This window comes from Rhinoraja longicauda, chromosome 9 (genome assembly GCF_053455715.1).
Source record: "Rhinoraja longicauda isolate Sanriku21f chromosome 9, sRhiLon1.1, whole genome shotgun sequence".
Lineage (NCBI taxonomy): Eukaryota > Metazoa > Chordata > Chondrichthyes > Rajiformes > Arhynchobatidae > Rhinoraja > Rhinoraja longicauda.
The window spans coordinates 56,137,088-56,155,991 of NC_135961.1; the positions used below are offsets into that span (position 1 = coordinate 56,137,088).

General features: G+C 44.5%; 1 protein-coding gene across 1 annotated transcript in view; it reads left to right on the plus strand.

The window, feature by feature from the left end:
* The window catches only part of mthfd1l (methylenetetrahydrofolate dehydrogenase (NADP+ dependent) 1 like), a 172,549-nt gene that overhangs the window by 17,919 nt on the left and 135,726 nt on the right, over nt 1–18,904 (plus strand). Inside the window, exons 4-7 of the mRNA XM_078405549.1 lie at nt 1,186–1,239; nt 2,241–2,356; nt 4,125–4,228; nt 8,600–8,736. Coding sequence (XP_078261675.1) covers nt 1,186–1,239; nt 2,241–2,356; nt 4,125–4,228; nt 8,600–8,736 — 411 coding nt within the window. The remainder of the gene's footprint in view (nt 1–1,185; nt 1,240–2,240; nt 2,357–4,124; nt 4,229–8,599; nt 8,737–18,904) is intronic.

The following is an 18,904-nucleotide window of genomic DNA, read 5'->3' on the forward strand; positions in this document are numbered from 1 at the left end:
GATTACGAGATAGTCTAATCAAGATCCTTAAATTAATTTCTCTTGTATCAAACTTAATTTTCTGGAGGGCAAATGAGAAAGGAAGAAGGCGTTCTCGATGAGGGACTTAATGCATATTCCTGGAGATAACAAGTAATTAAATGGTAACGAGCATCTTAGGAGGAAAAAAAACAATGTTGACCCCAAGAAGTCATTGCGACTTTTGGCACAGATTGATTTCCGATGAGTGGATGAATCTGGGCTTATTGAGTCGAATACTAATGGACCAAAGATGCAAATTAACAATGACTGGATCGAAGAGATTGATGGACTTCTACAACTCTGGTCATATGCTTTACTGATAGAAAAGTGAGGTTAGAGCAAGCACTTGATATAAAGACTATGCTGGAAGTACGAAGCAGTCACGTGGCTTTGAGAACTGCGATCCGTCCCTTCATTGAAAATGGAAAATGCTTGGAGATTAAATTTTTCAAGATGCCTTGTGAGAAGAACAAGAGGAGGTCTTGTGGATGGAAGATTGCAGAGATCGGATGATTAAAAATGGAAGCATTAACTTTATTCCACTTGCCATGGTTGTTGGCTAACCACATTGAACATCCCTATTTTAGTTTTGGATTTCCTGCAGCTTTGTAAGCAAGATAAACACAAAAGCTGAAGTAACCCAGCGGTTCAGGCAGCATCTCTGAGAAAAGGAGAAGGTGGTGTTTCCTAATAATACATTCTTGTGCTGGTTGAATGTTGTATATTGGCCTAGACCTTACAAAGAACTCTGCTGCCCTTTAAAAGATCATCATGGGGGTCTTCTATATCCACAATGGTTGTACTTAATATCTCTTCAGAAAGACATGTCTGATAGTCCAGTAGTCCGTGTGGTGGGAATGTGGACAGTTTCTGTTTGAATAGGGCTTCTACCCATGACCTTTTAATTTGTAGACCAGAGTGCCATCACTGAGCAATAGCTCCAGATTAAGTAGATCACTTTGTAATTATCCAATGGACATCATTTTTCAGTAGATCACTTCATAATTTGTATTTATAATCCATAATTTATATAGCATAATTTGTATTGGGGGGCAAAAAAAACCAATTATTTTAAACAGGACTACACTGGTTCCAATCATATAATTAGTAAATTGTCAATCTGATCATTGGTTTAATCTCCAAATATTTTTTCTTCTTTCATAGGTCGGGTTGCATGTTGTTCAGGTCCATTTGCCGGAAGAAAGGGCTGCAAAGGAGGTAAGTGTTTTTTGGCCTGTGCTTTATATACTTTGTCAAACCAAGCTTGAATTTATTAGTGTGCAGCTGACCAAATGTAAGAGCCGTTCAAGGTTGTGTCGGGATGTAGCAGAACCATTCACCTGGAAATAAATGGTAAATTTTGATTTTCTCTCTCTCCCTTTCCCTCTCTCCTCCTCTCCCTCTCTCTCTCTCTCTCTCTCCCCCCTCTCTCTCTCTCTCTCTCTCTCCTCTCTCTCTCTCTCTCTCCTCTCTCTCTCTCTCTCTCTCTCTCTCTCTCTCTCCTCTCTCTCTCTCTCTCTCTCTCTCTCTCTCTCTCTCTCTCCTCTCTCTCTTCTCTCTCTCTCTCTCTCTCTCTCTCTCTCTCTCTCTCTCTCTCTCTCTCTCTCTCTCTCTCTCTCTCCCTCTCTCTCTCTCTCCCTCTCTCCCTCTCTCCCTCTCTCCCTCTCTCCCCTCTCCCCCTCCCCCTCCTCTCCCTCTCTCCCTCTCTCCCCCTCCCTCCCCCTACTTCTGTACCTCTTGGCTGAGGGGAGAAGAGGGAGTGACCAGAATGAGACTCGTCCTTGATTATGCTGGTGCCAGAGGCCAATTAACCTACAAACCCGCATGTCTTTGGGAACGGGAATGAAACCGGAGTACTTGTGGGAGACTCACGTGGTTACAGGGAGAACGTGCAAACTCCACAGACAGTTCCTGAGGTCAGGATCAAACCTGGGACTCTGGCACTGTGAGACAGTGGGTCTACTGGCTGTGCCACCACATCTTCTGCACCCTCCCAGTCGTATGTCATCTGATATGCTCCTGAGAGTCACCTGGAAGATAGACACAAAATACTGGAGTAACTCAGCGGGACAGGCAGCATCTCTGGAGAGAAGGAATGGGTGACATTTCGGGTCGAGACCCTTTATCAGTCACCCCCGGGGTGTGCTTTACTCCACTCATGTCATAGTATATAAACAAATTGTTAGAATGATGGGGACTTTTTTCTCCTTGCTTTTCAGATTGTAAACGAGATTATGAAGTTAAACGAAGATCCAAAAATTCATGGCTTGGTTCTTCCCCTCAGCCTTGTGAGCGATGAGGCCGTGAATGCGATGAATCCTGAAAAGGACGTGGAATGGGTAAAGTATTCATTCATCCCAGTCGCCACGTCCCCTCCCTGTGTCCTGATGGGAGTATTCCCTCCTGGGAGAAACCTGCTCGGGAGCAAGGAGTGATGAGGAGCACCACCGGGCAGTACGGATTGGCAGCCGTGGGTGAATGTTAACTTAGGTCATTGAGTCGGACTGTGTGACCTCCTGTTGTGAGGCAAGGACATGTGCTCTGGGCATTTGCTGAACTGTCGATATCTCAGTGGGAGATAACACCGAGGTAATGGTGGTGGGAGGTCGGGGGAGGTATTGGAGTAGATGTTAGAGATTAAGTGTTGCAGGGCAGAGGCGGTGAGTTTATGGCTGGAGGGGTCAGAACCGGAACTACCAGAGCTTTTGGAGACTGGTGAGGATGGAAGACAAGTGCAGGAGATTTAGATTTAGAGGTACCGCGTGGAAACAGGCCCTTCAGCCCAGCCGGGTCCGTGCCGACCAGCGATTATCCTGTACACTAGCACTCTCCGACACACCAGGGGCAACTTACAATTTTACTGAAGCTAATTTAACCTACAAACCTGTAAATCTTTAGAGTGGGAGGAAACCGGAGCGCCTGGAGAAAACCCATGTGGGTCACGGGGAGGACGTATCAACTCTGTAGTCGGGATCGAACCTGAGTCTCGGGTGGTGTAAGGCAGCAACGCTACTGCTGCCCCACTGTGCCGCCCAAAATCCTCAGTATATATTAGGGTACATGCTGGAGATTTTGAAGTGATGCAGGGGCTAAGGCAGTGAGTACGAGGGTGAAGGGGTCTGAGATGGAGGCATCAGATCTTTTGGAGGCCGCTGAATGTGAGTGCTGTGGGAGATGATGACTTGTAAGCTTCTCTTGTAATGGGCTGCAATCTGACACAATACCACAAAGGCTTTGCCACTTTTGTAAGGACTAACAGGACATGAGCATTGCTGGCACGATGGACACCAGTACGGTGAAGTGGTCTATCCATGCTTATACTTATTTTAGTTTATTGTCACGTGTACCGAGGCACAGTGAAAAGCTTTTGTTGCCTGCTGACCAGCCAGCGGAAAGACAATACATGATTACAATCATGCTATTCACAGATGTACAGATGCATGATTAAGGGAATAATGTTCAGTGCAAGATATTAAGGTCCAATCAAAGACAGTCTGAGGGTCTCCAATGAGGTAGACAACGAAAGCTTTTCACGCTACCTCGGTATACTTGACAATAAACTAAACTAGTGGCTCAGGACTGGTCTCTTATTTGTTTTTAGGATGGGTCAGTTACCTGATAACGGCTGGGAAGAAACTGGTTAGAGATTTCTTGTAGTGCGTCATGGCTGGGTGCATGATATAGTTGTTGTGATGGTGCTCTGAGAAGTCATTGTTAAACTGCTGTATTGGGTGTGATCATGAGGGATGCCTCGCCTTCTATTGTTTTGAGGTTCATTTGGTGGAGGTGCAAATGGAGAGCTTTTCACCCACTTACTGTTTGGCCTGAGTGTGGAGTGGAAGGACTTGGGCATCAGGAGGTGAACATCTCACCATAAAACCCAGCCTCCAGCAACCATGGTATTTCTTCAGCTCATGCAGTTGAATTTCTAGGCATTGTCCTCGGGATGTTGACATTGGGTAATGTTGATGCTATTTAACGTGACATGAAGCTGGTTCATCTCCCTCTTGTCAGCTGCTGCTGTAAACTTCAAGTTCCGGTTTATTTATTTTTTAATGTATTTATGTTTTGTTTCCCCCTCTTTTTCCTTGCCCACCCCAAACAAGGATCACAGATGTTAATTTGGGCCGATTGGTCCGTGGGAATTTGAGTGAGTGCTTCATCCCGCCATCTGCAAGTGCGGTGATGGAACTGCTGGGCCAAGCAGGTGAGTCCTGGGATATTCCCACCGATTAACGGCCGCCACCCACCCACAGGCTGACCAAACACTAGTGTGTAATCATTGCAAGAAATTGTTTTGGATAGTATCCTGTTTAAAAATGATTGTTGAACAGCGAGACGCCTCCACTGGGGAAACTGTTGTGAAGCCTCTTTGAAAATTCGTACCTCAGTTGAATGAATGAATGAATGATGAATGAATGAATGAATGAATGAATGAATGAATGAATGAATGAATGAAGGGCGGCACGGTAGCGCAGCGGTAGAGTTGCTGCTTTACAGCGAATGCAGCGCCGGAGACTCAGGTTCGATCCTGACTACGGGTGCTGCATTGTAAGGAGTTTGTATGTTCTCCCCGTGACCTGCGTGGGTTTTCTCCGAGATCTTCGGTTTCCTCCCACACTCCAAAGACGTACAGGTATGTAGGTTAATTGGCTGGGTAAATGTAAAAATTGTCCCTAGTGGGTGTAGGATAGTGTTAATGTACGGGGATCGCTGGGCGGCACGGACTTGGTGGGCCGAAAAGGCCTGTTTCCGGCTGTATATATATGATATGATATGATATGATATGAATGAATGAATGAATAGTTTATTGTTACAGTGACAAGTCTCAGTGACTTGCATACCCAAGGTGTACGAATAGTCGCCACATACGTCGCTGACAAAGTTACAAAGTAAACACAGTATCCGCGCCAGCTTCCCCTTTGGCCTCCAGCGATCCTACTAATTCTATCCAAGGTGTTTATTCACAAAATGCTGGAGTAACTCAGCAGGTCAGGCAGCATCTCAGGAGAGAAGGAATGGGTGACGTTTCGGGTCGAGACCCTTCTTCAGTCTGAAACGTCACCCATTCCTTCTCTCCTGAGATGCTGCCTGACCTGCTGAGTTACTCCAGCATTTTGTGAATAAACACCTTCGATTTGTACCAGCATCTGCAGTTATTTTCTTACACTACTAATTCTATCCAGTCATTTGTGGCCATTGAAATAGCAGTACAGTTTGTACAAACCCTCCTTCCCAACTATTTCCTTTAATCTTAAACACAGCATGGAGGAACACAGCGGGTCAGGTCAGGCAGCATCTCGGGAGGGAGAGGAGAGACGATGTTTCGGGTTGAGGCCCTTCTTTAGGTTGAACAATGGACCCTTTAACTTCAGGTTTAACTTTACTTTGGTGATAAAGCACAGAGACCGGCCCTTTGTCCCACAGTGTCCGCGCCGAACAGCGATCACCCCGTTCACTAGCGCGATCCTACACACTAGGGACAATTTACAACTTCACCGAAGCCAATTAACCTGCAAACCTGTGGTTCTTTGGAGTGTGGGAGGAAACTAGAACACCTGAGAACGTACAAACTCCGTACCTGTAGTCAGGATTGAACCCTGATCTCTGCCGCCGTGAGGCAGCAACTCTACCACTGTGCCGTCCCGATCCAAAATGTCACCTGCCTGACCCGCTGGGTGACCCCAGCACTTTGTATTTTGCTCAAGATTCCAGCATCTGTAGTGTCTTGAGTCTTTCTTTATTCGTGGCAGCCTTCAAATTTTCTTCTTGAATTGTACAACAAATTGCATTCATTTCACATCTTTAACAAAGTAAAATGTCCCAAGGGGCTTCACAGCGTTATCCGATTTAATATTTAATGCTGAGTGAATTGAGGGGAGGTGGGGTAGGCATTCAAAGCGGTCGTCATAACGAACATCTAGAAGGAGCAAAGAATTGGATGATGGTGGAATTTCATAGTTTAAGAGCCTAGGCAGCTGAAACCACAGCTGTTGTGATAACAATCTTGGCTGCTGGAGGCCAGAGTTGGGGGGCACAGCTCTGAGGGTAGTTGCAGATTGCTGTTGAAACTGCTTCCACTAATTCTTTCTGCCTAAAAATTCTTCTGGTCTCTTTGTGTCTTCCGTCAGTTATCTCAAATCTACATCCTCCATTTCCTAATCCTCATGCCAGTCATAATTTGTTTTTTCCCCAAATACATTGGAAAACCTTCATGGTTGTGAAGTCCCTTATTAGCTTTTCTCTAAAGATTTAAGGAAAACAATCTCGACTTCATTGTGCAGCTAAAATACCTTGCCCCTGGTAACTTTCCTCTGCTTGCGTTCTGAGGTCTTTTCATACTTCCTAAGTTGTAAGAGATGTAATGTTGAGGCTCTATAAGGTCAGGCCGCATTTGGAGTATTGTGAGCAATTTTGGGCACCTTATCTGAGGAAGGAAGTGCTGGCTCTGGAGAGGGTCCAGACGTTTACAAGAATTATCCCAGGATTGAGTGGGTTAACTTATGACCCAGTGCGTTTGATGGCACTGGGCCTGTACTTACTGGAGTTTAGAAGGATGAGGAAGAACCTCATTGAAACTTATCAAATAATGAAAGGCTTGGATAGAGTGGATGTGGAGAGAATGTTTCCAATCATGGGTGAGTCTAGGACTAGAGGTCATAGCCTCTGAATTAAAGGACCTTAATTCAAGGATAAGAAGGAAATGAGGAGGAATTTCTTTAGTCAGAGGGTGGTGAAACTGGAATTCTTTGCCACAGAAGGCTGTGGAGGCCGCCAATGGATATTTTTAAAGCGGAGATAGATTCTTCATTAGTAAGGGTCTCTGGGTTTATGGGGAGAAGGCAGGAGAATGGGGTTAGGAGGGAGCGATAGATCAGCCATGATTGAATGGTGGAGTAGGCTTGATGGGCCGAATGGCCTAATTCTGTACCGATCACATGATCTTATGACATGATCCAGAATTAGGCATAATAAAATAGCTGTGGCTAAAGCAATCTATATACTAAAACTCTTGTTTGTTTGTTTATTCCTGAACTACAGCCAATACTGTACACAATAGCGTGACAATTTTAGGCCCACCTTACTCACTGTCGTCCCTCAGGTGCTAATGGAAGAAGTTTCATTGAAATCGGTGTTATATTTTTAAAGTTATTCACATTTTAAAGTTTCAATCTATCTCCTAGGGAGGGAAGGGGGAGGGAGGGAGGGAGGGGGGTGGAGGAAGGATAAGGGGGGGTTTGAGGGGGATGGAGTTGGGGGGGAGCGGAAGGGGGGGAGGGGTGGATGGAGTGGGGGAGGGGAGGAGGGAGGGAGGAAGGGGGGGAAGGAGGGAGGGGCGGAGGGCAGGGGGGAAGGGGGACAGGGGGAGTGGGGGAGGAGAGGGTGCTGCACCAATGCAGGAGAGGTTTGGGCCCAACCGGTCCACTTGGTCTAGTATCTTTTAAATGGTTGATATGATAATAAGGTCTTTTTAAAGGGTATTTATTTGGAAGGGAAGATGTGTAGGGCTTTGGGGAAGGAACTGGGGAGAGGGACAATTGGATACCATTCTTGGAAGTGATTTTATAGATATAGTGAGTGGAATGGCTTGTGTGATACTAGCAGAGTTGTCATTTGTTTTCCTGTTTTAGGTCAAGTAATGGTCGCCATGGTTTCTCATTCCTCTTCCCATTTTGTATCCATATGTTTTTTTTTGTTATTTTGCTGACTGCGAGATTATCTAACACCCTTTTTTTTTAACCTCCTTTTCATTTCTACCCACAGTCCACTCATCTGCCAATTTAAACCCCTCTTCATCTGTATCCACCTATCACTTGCCAGGCTTTGTCCTGTTCCCTCCTTTTTCCCATCTTTCTGCCCCCTCCTACAATCATTCTGAAGAAGGGTCCCTTTTTGGCAACACACAAAAGTCGCCAGGTTTCCAAGTCGCCATCTTTGTACCCTTCAGGTTTAAAGTTGTTAAAAATGTAGAATCTTATCTTGGCTGCAAAGGCCTTATTTTAGTCTTTGGTCACTTGTTGCATTGTGTTGACATTTATTTTGTGTGAGGTTTGAGAATTCATGAATGAATTTGATGTGCAAACATGTGTTTTATTGGTTTGCTTGATTTACTCAATGTCTTTATTGCACTGGGGACATTGGACATTTGTTGCTCTATATATTTCTTTAATTGGTCTTTTTGTTTATTATCATATTGTTTATTTGTCATATCATATCATATATATACAGCCGGAAACAGGCCTTTTCGGCCCACCAAGTCCGTGCCACCCAGCGATCCCCGCACATTAACACTATCCTACACCCACTAGGGACAATTTTTACATTTACCCAGCCAATTAACCTACATACCTGTACGTCTTCGGAGTGTGGGAGGAAACCGAAGATCTTGTATCTATTGAGTATTATGTGTACATACCTGCTGTGCTGCTGCAAGTAAGAATTTCAGTTCAGTTTTCATTGTTCGGTTTTGGGGCACATGACAATAAAGTACTGTTGACTCTTGACTTGTGTGCTTGCTGTGAATGTGCGTCTACCAATGTCACCGAGTTGATTTTGTCTATATTCCACTCGTCCGCAGATCTGCTCACGCTTGGAAGGAAGGTTTTGATTATCGGGGAAGGTGGATCACGGGAAGCAGCCCTGCAGAAACTGGTGCAGATGGAGGGGATGGTAGCTGTGAGCTGCCTGTGGCAGAACTCCAACATCGTGGAACTGGTAAGAGTCCCAATCCCACTGTGCAGGATATTTGAAAATTGGACTAAATGCACAAATTACAATGAAACAATCTGAGCGTTCTGTACATCGTATCTGTAAACGTAATGTGTTTTTCAGGGAATAGCTCGCAAGTTCAAGGGAGCAGAATTAGACCATTCTGCCCATCAATACTCTGCCATTCAATCATGGCTCATCTATCTTTTCATCTCAAACCCCATTCTCTTGCCTTCTCCCCATAACCCGTGACACCCGTACTAATCAAGAACCTGTCAATCTCCATCTTAAAAATATTCATTGACTTAGCCTCCACAGCCCTCTGTGGCAATGAATTCCACAGATTCACCACCCTCTGACTTAAGAAATTCTTCCTCATTTCCTTTCTATAAGTACGTCCTTTTTATTCTGAGGCTATGGCCTCTGGGCCAAGACTTGGGCGGCACGGTGGCACAGCGGTAGAGTTGCTGCCTTACAGCGAATGCAGCACCGGAGACTCAGGTTCGATCCTGACTATGGGCGCCGTCTGTATGGAGTTTGTACGTTCTCCCAGTGACCTGCGTGGGTTTTCTCCGAGATCTTCGGTTTCCTCCCACACTCCAAAGACGTACAGGTATGTAGGTTAATTGACTGGGTAAATGTAAAATTGTCCCTAGTATGTGTAGGATAGTGTTAATGTGCGGGGATCGCTGGGCGGCGCGGACTCGGTGGGCCGAAGGGCCTGTTTCCGCGCTGTATCTCTAAATCTAAATCTAAAAATCTAAAAAAATCTAAAAACTCCCACTGGTGGAAACATCCTCTCCATATCCACTCTTTTCAGGCTTTTCACTATTCGGTAAGTTTCAATGAGGTCCCCCCCATCATCCTTCTAAACTCCAGTGAGTACAGGCCCAGTGCCATCAAATGCTCATTGTATGTTAATCCACTAATTTCTGGGATAATTCTTGTAAACCTCCTCTGGACCCTCTCCATCAGCTGTACATTCTTCCTCAGATATGGGGCCCAGAACTACTCGCAACACTCCAAATGCGATCTGTCCAGTGCCTAATGAAGATTCAGCATCACATCCCTGTTTTTGTATTCTAGTCGTCTCAAAATATAAGCTACCATTGCATTTGCCTGCTTAACAACCATTTCGAATTATTCTAGCACTCCCAAGTCCCTTTGTACCTCCAAGGAAAACCTTGTTTGTTTGTTAACACCCACAATATGTTTTTCCAAGTTGTGTAAATGACTTGGGTTATGTAGCACCGAAACAGGATGTTTGTACTAACCCATGTTTCCATTGTTCCTGCTTCACTGGAGCCTCCCTGTATCTTTCGCTTGTTCTGTTCCCCTTTTCTGTCTTCCATGCCTCTGGCGTATTGAGATGACTTGCCTCAACCCATCCCTGTGGGAATTCATTCCATCTTTTCACCACTGAGGTACCTTCTGAATTCCCTTTTTGATGTATGGATGGCGTTCTAGTTTTGGTACAAACTGCTCATTGCTTTCACATTTTGAATACCATTGTGTGGTCAGCTGCCTTTTCAAATGGAAGGAAACCCAGCCTCTTCATCTTTCCAAGATGTACATTTCTTTTAAACTTTGCCTCTTTCACCTTGAAGCTATGCCCTCTCTTGTCTTTGACAATCCCACACTATCTATGCCAAAATATTCACGGGAAACTCCACCCATTCCTTCTCTCCAGAGATGCTGCCTGTTCTGTTACTCCAGCATTTTGTGTCTATCTTCGGTGTAAACCGGCATCTGCAGTTCCTTCCTATTCATTTTGCATTCTCTCCATCCTAACGAGGTAGCTAGAAATACACGCAATATTCTCAAAAATGGCCTGAATAAGTCTGGATCACTTTGAACATGATTGCTACTTCACAGCTCTGTCCTGGGTTGAAGTGAACACTATGTGCTTTTCTTTTAATGGCTAATTAACTTGCCCGACTGCTTTTAAACGAGTTGTTTATTTGCACTGACAGAATTGTAACACAGGAGGCCACAGTGTTTTGCCAGCTCCCCATATGACCAAGCTACAGTAAAACTGATCATTCAGTATCTGATTGTCAGAAAATCCCAAGGGTTCAACACTTTGCTCCCCTTGGTTTGTTTTCCATTCTTATTTTTAACTGATTTCGACCCTTCAAATATTTATTGTACTGTGGAATAACACCTTTAAAAAAAAAGTAAACTGGAAGCATTCTCCGATGAATGAAAGGCATTAGTAACCAGTAATCTGAAACCTGTTAGTCCAGCACCATCTACCTCAGTTGCCAGATTTTGGTGTATTTGATCCCATGCTTTGCTCTCCCTATAACCCTATCAATTGCTATTACTTGGGCACTTGCTTGTTGAGATCTCAGTTCATTTAATTTAGGTTAGAGATACAGCACAGAAACAGGCCTTTCGGCTCACCAGGTCCGCGCCGACCAGCAATCCCCGCATATTAACATAATCCTATACACACTAGGGCCAAATTTTACATTTACCAAGCCAATTAACCTACATACCTGTACGCCTTTGGAGTGTGGGAGAAAAAAAACGAAGATCTCGGAGAAAACACACGCAAATGTTTGGTCCATTCCGAAAGCCTCTTCATGTCTTCTAGTTATTGGCTACGGTCTCCATTTGTATTCAATTCCCCTGACAACACATAACACTTTTTTTAGCTTTCCAAATAATCTCTTGTACTTGCACACCATCTTTTTGCAAATTGTGCGTTAGATCACCCAGATCCCTCTGCTTCACAGAGCTGCCAACATTTAAATGATGCTCTCACTTACAGTCAAAATGGACAATCTCATTGTTTGCCATTGCAACATAGGACAGTACAGCACAGGAACAGGCCCTTTTGGCTCATGATGCTGGTGCCAAGCATGTTGCTTACTTAAACAAATCCCGGCACAGCGGTAGAGTTCCTGCCTTACAGTGCTTGCAGCGCCGGGGACCCGGGTTCCATCCCGACTACGGGTGTTGTCTGTACTGAGTTTGTACGTTCGCCACGTGACCGCGTGGGTTTTCTCCGAGATCTTCGGTTTCCTCCCACACTCCAAAGACGTACAGGTGTACAGGTTAGTAGGTTAATTGGCTCGGTTTCAGTGTAAATTGTCCCTAGTGTGTAGGATAGTGTGTGGCCCCTTGTTCTGGACTCCCCAACATTGGGAACATGTTTCTTGCCTCTAACGTGTCCAACCCCATAATAATCTTATATGTTTCGATAAGATCTCCTCTCATCCTTCTAAATTCCAGTGTGTACAAGCCTAGTCGCTCCAGTCTTTCAACATATGATAGTCCCGCCATTCCGGGAATTAACCTAGTAAACCTACGCTGCACGCCCTCATGCGTGCATGGAACATGCCACTGAGGGCTGTGGAGGCCAATTCAGTGGATATTTTTAAGGCAGAGATAGACTAATTATTGATTAGAATGGTGTTGGGTTATGGGGAGAAGGCAGGAAAATGGGATTAGGAGGCAGAGATCAGCCATGGTTGAATGGCGGAGTAGATGCAATAGGCCAAATTGCCTAATTCTCCTCTATATATATATATATATATATAGCTTCTAATACTTTCCCAATTAAAAATAAGGAGCTAATTGTTCTCTAGTTTTCTCCTTTGTCACCTCCCCTTTGTGCACAAGAGGGTTAAATATACAGTTTTCCAATGCCAAGCAACCTTTCAAGAATTCAAGGAACTCTGGAAAGTTAAACAATGAATCGACTAACGTGCTTGTCACTTCTTTCAACGCCCATGAAGTGTTGAATGCAAAATATGAAGTTGTACATTATGTCAGCCTGTGGCTCCAACAGTTTCTTGGTACCACATTTCTGGTGGTGATTTTCCTGCATTCCTGCATAATGTCCAATTGTCAAACGCCCAAAGTAGTAGAAGATTGCTCATATTGCGCTAGACCATGGAAGATTTTTAACACCTGTGTAATTTATCTGCTGTGTCCTCTACCGTGTTATTAATTTCCTCAGATTTTTTAGATTTTTAGATTTAGAGATACAGCGCAGAAACAGGCCCTTCGGCCCACCGGGTCCGCGCCGCCCAGCGATCCCCGCACATTAACACTATCCTACACCCATTAGGGACAATTTTTACATTTGCCCAGCCAATTAACCTACAAACCTGTACGTCTTTGGAGTGTGGGAGGAAACCGAAGATCTCGGAGAAAACACACGCAGGTCACGGGGAGAACGTACAAACGCTGTACAGTACAGCACCTGTAGTCAAATTCATTCTATCAGATCAGTACAATGTTAGCTTTATGAAATATCATTCACTTGCATTTACTTAAATTTACGTGCACTTTTGCTACCTTTAATTTATACTGTTTTCTTTATTAATCTTTTAATTAAATTTGCTTTGCTTGGAAGAAAATGCAGATGGGTTGGTTTGTAAGTTTGCAGTTGACACAAGGATGGAAAGAGGCTGTCAAAGGACACAGCATGATTTAGATCAGTAAGAATCACTGGTGGAGAAATGGCAGATGGAGTTTAGTCTGTGATGTGTTGCACTGTGGGAGGTTGAAAGTATACAGATCCTTAACAGCACTGATGTATGGAAGGAGTTTGGGGTCTAATTCCATTGCTCCCTGAAAGTGACACACAAGTAAATAAAGTGGTGAAGAAGGCATATAGTATGCTTGCCTTCATCGTCAGACCATTGAATACATAAGTCAGGAAGTCGCGTTGCAGCTTTATAAAACTTTGGGGAGGCCACATTTGGAATATCGTGTACAGCTCTGGTTGCCCCATTTCAGGAAGGATGTGGAGGCTTTGGAGAAAATGCAGAAGTAGTTTATCAAGATGCTGCCTGGATTAGAAGGTACTGGCAATCAGGGGAGGTTGGACAAACTTGGCTTGTTTTCTCTGGAGTTTGGGTGGGTGAGGAGAGTCGTATATAAAATGATGAGAGGCTTAGATAGGGTAGACAGTCAGAACCAGGCTGGAAATGTCAAAGATTAGCGGGCATAGCTTCAAGGTGAGGGGCAAAGTTTATAAGGGAGATGTGGTGGGCAAGTTTTTTTTAACGCAGAAGAGTGGTGGGTGATGGAATTCACTGCCAGCGCTGGTGGTGGAAGCAGGTATGATATTAATAATAATAATAATAATAATAATAATAATAATAATATTGTCCAAAGACGTACAATAATAATACATCCAAAGACGTACAGGTATGTAGGTTAATTGGCTGGGTAAATGTAAAAATTGTCCCTAGTGGGTGTAGGATAGTGTTAATGTGCGGGGATCACTGGGCCGCACGGACTTGGTGGGCCGAAAAGGCCTGTTTCCGGCTGTATATATATGATATGATATGATGATGATTGATATTGAGGTTTAAGAGGCTTTTAGATGGGCATGTCGATCGATAAGCCACGAATAGAGGGGCAGGTATCACATGCAGGCAGAGGAGATTTGTTTAATTTGACATCATGTTCTGCACAGTTATTGTGGACTGAAGGACCTGTTCCTGTGCTGTACTGTTCTATGTGTACTCTGTGAGTACACTTGTAGTTAATCCAAGTAGTGCCCCACCTGGTGTTCTGCTTTAGAACGCAACTAGTGAGAAAATCTTCCTGAATACCTATGATGAGCATTTGTCAGCGCTGGGGCCTGTACTCGATGGAGTTTAGAAGAATCAGAATCAGAATTACCTTTATTGTCATCCAAAAAAAACAAGTCTTTTGGGCGAAATTTCATCACCCACAGTCCAACAGTAAGAGCAATAAAATAAGCAATTACACAACCACAAACCAACACAAAACAAAAAAAAAAGAAACATCCATCACAGTGAGTCTCCTCCAGTCACCTCCTCACTGTGATGAAAGGCCAGAATGTCTTTTCTCTTCCCCTGCCGTCTTCTCCCGCGGTCAGGCTGTTGAAGTTGCCAGGCCGATTCGGGGCGGGCAAACACGCTGCCGCTGCTGGAGCTCCCGATGTTGGCCCCCACCCAGGGGACTGCGTGCCTCTAATGAGGGGGGATTTAATTGAAACATTCAGAATAGTGAAAGGTTTAGATAGAGTGGATGTGGAGAGGATGTTTCCACTAGTGGGAGAGTCTAGGACTAGAGGTCATAGCCTCAGAATTAAAGGATGTTCTTTTAGGAAGGAGATGAGGAGAAATGTCTTTAGTCTGAGGGTGGTGAATCTGTGGAATTCTTTCCCACAGAAGGCTGTGGAGGCAGTCAGTGGATAGATAGAGATAGATAGATTCTTGATTAGTACGGGTGTCAGAAGTTATGGGGAGAAGGCAGGAGAATGAGGTTAGGAGGGAGAGAGAGATCAGCCATGTTTGAATGGCAGAGTAAACGATGTGCCAAATGGCCTAATTCTACTCCTATTCCTTATGACCTTATGAATATGCAAACATGTTCCATGATACTCAAATTGTCCAGTCCCTTCACGTAATTTGCTTGTTCTGCTTCCACACCATATTTGAATTTCAAAATGCAACTCTTAGACCTACTGTCTTCTCCTTCAACATGACCTCCAGTGCTATCTGGTAGCTGAGGACAAGAGAGGGATGTGTGTGCTATCAAGGGCTTTAGACAGGAGGAGGATGGTTTTCAGAGCTTGGGGAGCAGACAGCTTGAGGCGTAACATGGGGCATGTGGAGTTAGCATCTTCTCCTGTTGCTGCTCCATGAGTTTCCTCCGAACGCCCGCGTTTGCTCTCGCATCCCAAAGACGTGAGGATTCATCGGTTAGTTAGCCACTGGTGTGGAATCAGGAGCAAGATAATAGGAAGGTGGGGGAGAATGAAATGAGTTGGGATAGGATTAGAGTTTATAGTTGACGTGGGCTGAAGGGTCTGGTTCCCATGGAAATATTTGTCTGACTGCGTAAGTTGAAAGACCACACCTCCAGCGATGTGCCATTACTGGCTCTCTGGGTAATGTGCCCAGAGACCTGAAGAGCTTCCATCAGCCATTCAACCGTGTCATACTGATTTCAAGATCCAAATCATAAGATTATAATTTTGAATTGCTTTATTGTTCTGTGGAATGAAATAAATTGGACGGAAAGAATTACAGTTCACCACATCCCATTGAACCGAAGATTCAGTCTGAAGAAGGGTCTCGACCCGAAACGTCACCCATTCCTTCTCTCCAGAGATGCTGTCTGTCCCGCTGAGTTACTCCAGCATTTTGTGATACCTTCAATTTGTACCAGCATCTGCAGTTATTTTCCTATATAAACCCTATATATTTGCACACAACAGTGACTCTGGTTTCACCTGGGAAGGGGGAAGAAAAAATTGCATAGCTTTTTTGGGGGAAAAAAACACTTCAATCTTTTTGCATTTAAAGTATTTTTCTATTTTGAAAACAGCAGATGGGTCATTCCGGGAGAGCAAAAAACAAATATGAACAGAGTCTCATGGCAATTATAAACAGCAGATTTAGAGTTGGAACAGTACACTTGTAACGCGCTCTGAATCCACAATGGATTGCGGTTTCTGGGTTCTTCTATTGTGCATGAAAATTCAATGACATGTTTTTCTTTTCAACGTCAATCATCTCCAAATGACAAAACCCTCTGCCTCGTTCCTAGCTCTCGTATTCTCCTCTCCCTTTTGATTTTTTTTTTAGATTTAGAGATACAGCGCGGAAACAGGCCCTTCGGCCCACCGAGTCCGCGCCGCCCAGCGATCCCCGTACATTAACACTATCCTACACACACTAGGGACAATTTTTACATTTACCCAGTCAATTAACCTACATACCTGTAAGTCTTTGGAGTGTGGGAGGAAACCGAACATCTCGGAGAAAACCCATGCAGGTCACGGGGAGAACGTACAAACTCCGTACAGACGGCGCCCGTAGTCAGGGTCGAACCTGAGACACTCCGTACAGACAGAGGGGGATCGACCGGGGAACCGTGCATTTGACGTGACTCAACAGGATAGGGCATTGGAGTACAAGATTATCCCCTTCTGGCCATGGATCTAGGTCTGCCGGGTAATGTGGGCCAAAAAGTGCTGGAGTAACTCAGCAGGTCGGGCAGCATCTCTGAAGACCATGGATAGGTGATGTTTTGGGTCGAGGCCCTTCTTCAGACTGACAATTCAGTGATTCAGTTTGTTATTGTCATGTGTACACAGATACAGTGAAAAGCTTTGTTTTGCCTGCTATCCGAACAAATATGATGTAATGTACAGAAATATATTTGGACCCCGCTTGCCGGCCTTCTACCCTCTCAGGACCCCTGCTCCTGTCTCAAACATTCCCACCCTCCTCTTAGATCCACCTTCTTGCCGGGCCCTCTGGACTCCTCCAGGAATGATCCCTTCTTCTGTCTCCAACATTCCCCCTCCTCATGGACCCGCCTTGCTGTCCCACTACCCACTCTGGACCCACTCACTGAGACATGGAAGGCAATGCTCTCTGTAGTAGTACTGGAAGCATTTCACAGGCATGGTCTCTAGGCTTGCCAGTAGTGGAATATACATAACATGGGACAGTACAGCATGGGAACAGGCCCTTCGACCCACAATGTCATGCTAAACACAATGCCAAGATAAACTCATTTCATCTGCCTGCATATCCCCCCATTCTCTGTATACCTTTGTCCCTATCTAAAAGAGACTTGAGTGCCACAGCAGATTGAGATCATTAGAGAGTCCAATATTGTCCAATCCCTGACATGTAGACATACTGGGATGCTTGAAGATGTTGACAATAGATAGTTTCAGCTCTGATTTGTTATTTTTTATTTTTTTTAAATATTTTATTTATCGTTTTTACACATAGGATATCTCATCTGTTTCATAGTATATCTCATCTGTTTGCAAAAATAAAACTTTTCACTTTAATATAAAGCATCTACAGATGCTGATTTATACCAAAGATAGACACAAAATGCTGGACTAACCCAGCGGGTCAGGCAGCTTCTCTGGCGAAAATGGATGGGTGACGTTTTGGGGTGGGGACCCGTCTTCAGACTTTTCACTGTACCTGTGTACACACGACCACAATGCACTGAAATCATTGAATTATCAGTGTCGTTTAACCACATGGAGTGAAGCAGTCCACTCCGTGAGGGCTGGGTATACTTACTTGCTGGTCTTGCCAACAATGATCACATCTCAAGAAAGAATAACAAAAATAAAGAGCTTTGCCTCGGCTGTGAGCACAAAGCAGTTTCCAATATGGAATGTTGTATTGTCAGGTCTTTCATTCTGTCTTTATAATTTATTTTTCTTACTCCTCCGGTCTGTCATTGCTCAAACTTTTTTTTTTGAGTTTGGGAGGGAACGGAACAACACCAACATCTGTTAGTAATTTGCAACATTTACTTCGACTTTCAGCAGAAACGCATCTGGAACAAAAGGATTGATATTTTGATTGTCACGTCTTTGGGTAGAATTTGAGCTCGAAGCTCCTCTGAGCTTATGGTTTCCTAGTTAGCCGAGTGTTTTCTTCAATGTATTCTGAGGTCGTGGGTCCCATTGCTAAGCAGGGGAAGACATCTGCATGGGCTTCCTCCATCCACAATTCAAAGCTCGTTACACAAGGGACCCGCAGTCAAGTATAATGACTCACACTGGCCAAACTGGCCAGCAAGGAGGAACTAAGTGATCAGTTGTGGAGAAAGGTACTGCAGATGCTGGTTATATACCCAAGATAGACACAAAGTGCTAGAGTAACTCAGCAGGTCAGGCAGCATCTCTGGAGAAAAATGATGGGTGACAATAGACAATAGACAATAGGTGCAGGAGTAGGCCATTCGGCCCTTCGAGCCAGCACCACCATTTAATGCGATCTTGGCTGATCATTCTCAATCAGTACCCCGTTCCTGCCTTCTCCCCATACCCCCTGACTTCGCTGACTCGCTAAGTTGCTCCAGTACTTTGATCAGTTGTGCTGATATTGGTATTGGTTTATTGACACGTGTACTGAGATGCGGTGAAAAACTTTATGTCGAATGTTATCCGGGCAAATCATGCTGCATATGGATGCAGTCATACCATACATGATATAAGCATTCCTTTGGGAAGGATGTGCCCAGAACGGAAATTCCTGGGTGAATATTTGGTTACAGCTGCAGGACCATTATCATCCCTCCATTCGAAAATACAAACAGGGCAGTGAGGCCTGGCTGTAGTCCCCAGTTCAATGCTTTGTTACTCCTGATCGAACCAACATATGTTATCTCCAGTCATTCACCGTATTCTATT